The following is a 5,111-nucleotide window of genomic DNA, read 5'->3' as shown; positions in this document are numbered from 1 at the left end:
ATTTTGATAGTGATGACAGTTCAAGACAAGTTCAACAAAAATAAAAAAATGTCTCCACCTTACTACTTTGATTAATATCATATTTTTTTCAATTAATAGTTACTTCTTACGATAATAACTGATAATAGCTAAAATATTCGTATCATAACTTCACATTACGATATTCGATGGATATTTGTTAAAATGGCATCATAAAATGTAACAATAAAGTAATTGAAACTGAAAGATTAATTTAATGATAAGGTACTTCCTGCTGTTAAATTAATTAAAGTGCGTATTAAGAAACAATATTAACGAGAGAAAAACGTCGAAACAGGAAAATAAGTTGAAAGAAAATTTAGATATAAATGTGGAAATTGAGTGGATAATGGTAGAGGCAGTAACGGAAGTGCCCTCAATACACCCCAATATTACTCACTTTCATTTGGCACCCTGGTGACATACAGAGAGAATCTCGAGCGACGAGAACTTTCAATAAATCCGAGAGACGAATTACGTTCCCTTGATAAAAATTTACGTCAAACAATTTAGACCTCTATGGAACTGATTCAAACTGCACGAAAGAAACCCAACAAAATTTATGGCATTCGTCTGAAAAATTCAGATTAATCTAACCCCTAATTTGCATAATACAAACATATTTACATTTATCCTGTGGGTGTATCCGCGAAAACAGGTCCTCCACTTTGACGAATTGACGAAAACTTCGCGAAAGAATTGTTGTACGAGCGACAAGGATGTTTGTTACTTTATCGACGACTAAAGAAAGTCAAACAAAAGCAATCCATCCGCTTGAATCAATATTTTCCCAAATTCTCTCCTCCAAAACATCTTCGATACCGTCAAGTTATCATAAACGTAAAAGAGCAGAAGAATGAAGTTGAGACAAAAGTTTTTAAAAACTTCCCGGCGGACCTCAGCACTTGCACAGTGCAGAAGCTAAATTAAATTAAGCCTGATTGGGCGAATTCAGTTTGAAAATGGTCAATTCTGGCCTAGGATTGGGGCAAATCTAAGATCTACTGAGCGATCGGTCCTTTGGCAGAATTAGCAGACAGGGTCCACTTTATATGCAAAAGGCAATTAATATTTATCAGGACGTCTAATATTTGCCAGGACCTTTAAACTTTAAATTGATTTTTGCCCCGTCATGATTACATTAAATTTTTTATGGGGGCTCGCCGGTGATAGGGCAATTTATTATTCACGTGTAATTAATTTGTGATAAATTAAGCATTTTCTTGTGTTTTTGCCGTGAAGAAAACCCAAGTTGTCAGAAGGTCGGATAGGCGGAAAGACCGCAGAGACCTGCACCACCGGTCAACGACAAAAGACAAACGACCCGTAAGATTGATGACAACACACTGACGGCCGAATTCTATACCGAAAATAAATTAATAACGCTGGTTCTTTGCTTCTGCACAATACAAACTTATTTAGATTTTTTATTAAGCCCTGACAAAAGCGGGAAACACCTCGACACAAAAAAATCACTTTATTTCACCCTCTCAAGTTCGCGTTAATTGTCTTGAGCAACACTTCATAAAGCAACTCCTTGATGTCCTTAGCCAAGGTAAAGTCGACGTGATTAAATTTTATCTTTTTATCCTGCGAAATGCCAATTAGCGACTTATTCTCGACTGTTAGCTTGTTGTAAAGCCGCAAAACGTCCTGAAACGCAAAATTAATTATTCCCTGGTCCGGCTTCGCCAAACAACCTACTCGTTTGTTGGATATCAGATCTCCTTCTCCGTAAAATAAATGTACCGGGACTTCGATTTGCGATATATTGTATAAAGGGGGATTGGTCGAATTGTACAGCATCAGGTTTTTTAGTGGGCCATAATCGTAGTACTGAAACCGTCCTCCCGAATTTACTTCCTGAGCAAAGTGGGCCAGAGTCTTGACCGAAGACGAGGAGGGTCTGTTTTTCAAATAAACAGGCAGGTCGGCCTGGAACAAGAAATTTACTGCACCGGGCCCTGACCCTGTAGATGGTGAAACTATTACTGCACTAATTTGGGAAGGGTCGTATCCTGTGATAAACATAATCAGCGATTTTGCCAGGACTAGCGCGTCAAACGAGACCCGAGTGTCCTTCACTTCCTTCACTTCCCATCCATTGTAGAACGCGTTGACTTTGTTTTGGCTCAAAAATTTCTACACAAGTTTTTTTTAATACAATACATCTAAAAATTCACCTGGATTGCTTTTGATGCGATTGCCAACTTGGCAACCAAACCACCCGAGTATCTCATGAAAGCGATCGGGCTCAAAGAGACGATTCCAGCAACATGTCTTCTGGCATGCTTCTTCCGCAAAATTGCATAGATGTAGGTTTCAGTGCTCCCCATAGAATACCCCAAAAGAATTATTTTTTGAGACTTTCTGGTTTTGTTCGCGATGAGATTTATTTCAGCTTTGATATCATAAAAGCCGCATTCGTGAAAACTAAAATCCCAGAACTCTTCGTCACTTCTGTTGTAACGCACATGTCCTTTGGAGTTGGCACTTCCTCTGCGATTGGACAACCACACGTCAAACCCATTGTTCACGAGAAAAAAAGCTTCAAAAATCCATTTCAAATTTGAAAAACAACATTGTTCTCTTTACCCAACGACCGATTTCCTATTGAGAGAAAAGTGGAAGGACTACCGCTGAAGCCTGCGCGCAACAAAATTGGTTGTCTCGTGATATTTTGGTTTGTTGTGTTGTGAGGAATGCGATACACACTGTTTACATAACCGTCTTCAGTAATGACGTCGTAGGATTCGAAAGGATATCCTCGTCTTGTGATTAATTGTTGCTGGAATTACACCATATCTATGTAAATATGCTTAGATTTCAATTTTGGATGTTACCGCTGAACTACCAACATCCGGATTGTACCAACAATTTTTATTGTGGTCGATTGTGAGATAATCGAACATGTTCTTGCAAACATTATTTTTTTCACTCGCGCTGCGGCTCAGCAATAAACACGAAAGGAACACAACTGCGAACGAAATCTTTAACATATTGAAGCAGTCACGTTGTTCTGCTAACGACTAAAACGCCTGATTATTGGCTGAAATAATGAATCGTGGAGTACAATTAAATTCATGAGAAATTAGCACGTTTCGTGTGTTAATCTGTAAACTGCGACTTAAATGAAACGTTTTCGATTGCAGCCAGCAGAAATGCAGGGAATTGCACCGAACAAAGTTTTGATTAATTGTGCGGATCTCATCTTGCAAAATAAATTACGAAATGGCTTTGTGCTATCTTTGGTGTAACCTTTCAGAACAAAGTTAGTATTAGAATATTAATTTTTTCTATGTGCAGTCTATATTTGCTATATGAAGGAACTCTGCATATCAAAACAACACCTACAGTGTGGAATAAAATGATTTACATCTAGTTACCTTTGGAATTTTTGCACATGTAAATTTTCCTGTACCGCTCTACTTTTTTTTTTTGAAGTGCCGAACTATTAGTTCTGTCAGTAAATGTCATCAATCGAATTGACAATTGTTACAATTTACTAAATTGAATTAACAAACGTTGGTGGCCACTTTCAACACTAGCTGTGACTTGCTTTTGTTAGCTCCTTTTTAATTTTAATCTCTACTTTACATTCATATCATCCCTTCGCAATAAATCACATTTGGAATTTTGGAATATTTTGAGGTTAGGCTTTCTTTTTTTTCTAGAGTGGCATTTCGTATTTTTACAAGGGTAATGCAAAGGTAACTAGATGTAAATCATTTTATTCCACACTGTATAATGTATCAACAGCAATTTAATCTAAATTCTCACAAACAGTTTACGATGATGCTTGCCTTGTCGTTTATTTAGAACATTTAATACTGTATGATGTTTGTTTTGAAGTTATTCGACAGGAGGAAATACCGTTTTTGTAAATAACTCTAGTGAATAAACATGAGAAGAAGGTTATTTGTGGAAACGTTGGCAACTAAAACTAAACTTACTCTTCGATATTGTGTACAGTAATTTTATTACTATATAAGTTCCCGAGCAGTGGCTAGCTGTGTTGATTTTGCATGATTGAAATAGCAGTATCTGATATAAGAAATCAAACAACAATTTCATTCAGAAATGTAAATACCATAAAGGAATCTGGAATGCTTGCATGCTTACAGGGTGGTAAGACCAAAACGTGCCACATTAAATTATGAACTTACGAAAGATTCATCTTTTTGAAAGGTGCAAAAATATGTCTAAAGAATAACAAAGGGGACGTAGCTTGGCGTATTCGCGTTTGATCTAACTTTTATGGACCCTGAAGACACGCAATAGATTTTTTGGAATAGTGTGTGGCACATCATCTGAAAGGTAGTTCAATGAAGATTACAGTCATGTGCTTATTTGTGAAAATTGACCTATAAATAGGCAAGTTACGTGTCAAAATATAAATATCTATTAATATCAGGTGTTCATTTAAATGTCTGCTCAAAGTTGGCCTTGAAGAGTCGATTGTGAACGCATCACGGATCAGCTGTTTAAAATTAACCTCACTTTTTGTTTCTTTGTTATTTGTCAGTCTGCAGAGAAAAACACAAGAGAAGATCGTTTAAGGCTGTGCTGGTTTCAACCTATAAATCAAAATATTGACGCAAGTAGAGGAATGTGAACAGAAAATTGTTAGTTCATTTTACAGCAGTAGTATCTGCTCAGGAACTTTGGAAAATCCAGGAGCAGCCGCTTCTCTTAAAAATTTTAGAGAATAGTACATTCTTCAACGAGCGTATAATGATAGCTATTATTCAAGAGGATAAAAATTCCAACACGAGGCGTAGGCGAGTAGTGGAATCATCTGAGTGAATGATAGCCACTATACACGAGTTGAAGACTATACTTTCTCCACCACTATACCAAGAAAAAACAATCTTTGAAAATTGGATTTAATTTGATTTTTAATATTTGACAATTAAAATCATGCCTCCGATTGACGATTTTCCCGTGTAAGAATGAAAATACGAGGTATGTGATTGGCCGACAGCTGTGGATTTCAGCCTAATTCATGGTGAAATATAAAAGACCATATTGCCGTATTCCTCATTAAATTACCTTTCATCAAATGCTGTACCATACATAATATTGTAGTCCTA

General features: G+C 36.6%; 1 protein-coding gene across 1 annotated transcript; it reads right to left on the bottom strand.

Moving 5' to 3' along the window:
• Positions 1 to 1,458: 1,458 nt before the first annotated feature.
• On the bottom strand, positions 1,459 to 3,036 carry LOC138130273 (gastric triacylglycerol lipase-like). Its single transcript, XM_069046709.1, has 6 exons — positions 2,862 to 3,036; positions 2,614 to 2,806; positions 2,202 to 2,566; positions 2,011 to 2,160; positions 1,723 to 1,953; positions 1,459 to 1,671 (listed from the first exon to the last, which is right to left on the bottom strand). Exons 1-6 carry the CDS (start codon positions 3,015 to 3,017, stop codon positions 1,501 to 1,503), a joined length of 1,266 nt encoding a protein of 421 aa, XP_068902810.1. The 5' UTR covers positions 3,018 to 3,036; the 3' UTR covers positions 1,459 to 1,500.
• Positions 3,037 to 5,111: the final 2,075 nt, after the last annotated feature.

The sequence above is a fragment of the Tenebrio molitor genome, chromosome 5 (genome assembly GCF_963966145.1).
Source record: "Tenebrio molitor chromosome 5, icTenMoli1.1, whole genome shotgun sequence".
NCBI lineage: Eukaryota > Metazoa > Arthropoda > Insecta > Coleoptera > Tenebrionidae > Tenebrio > Tenebrio molitor.
The sequence above is the reverse complement of the archived record's forward strand: the minus strand, read 5'-3'. Positions and strand labels throughout refer to the sequence as shown.

Excerpts from the sequence above, each read along its gene's own strand:
- LOC138130273 (XM_069046709.1), bottom strand. The coding sequence starts at position 3,017 with ATGTTAAAGATTTCGTTCGCAGTTGTGTTCCTTTCGTGTTTATTGCTG. Across the intron at positions 1,954-2,010 it reads ACCCTTCCCAAATTAGTGCA|GCCGACCTGCCTGTTTATTT; the intron begins GTAATAGTTTCA and ends TTCTTGTTCCAG. Across the intron at positions 1,672-1,722 it reads ATCTGATATCCAACAAACGA|GACGTTTTGCGGCTTTACAA; the intron begins GTAGGTTGTTTG and ends TTTGCGTTTCAG.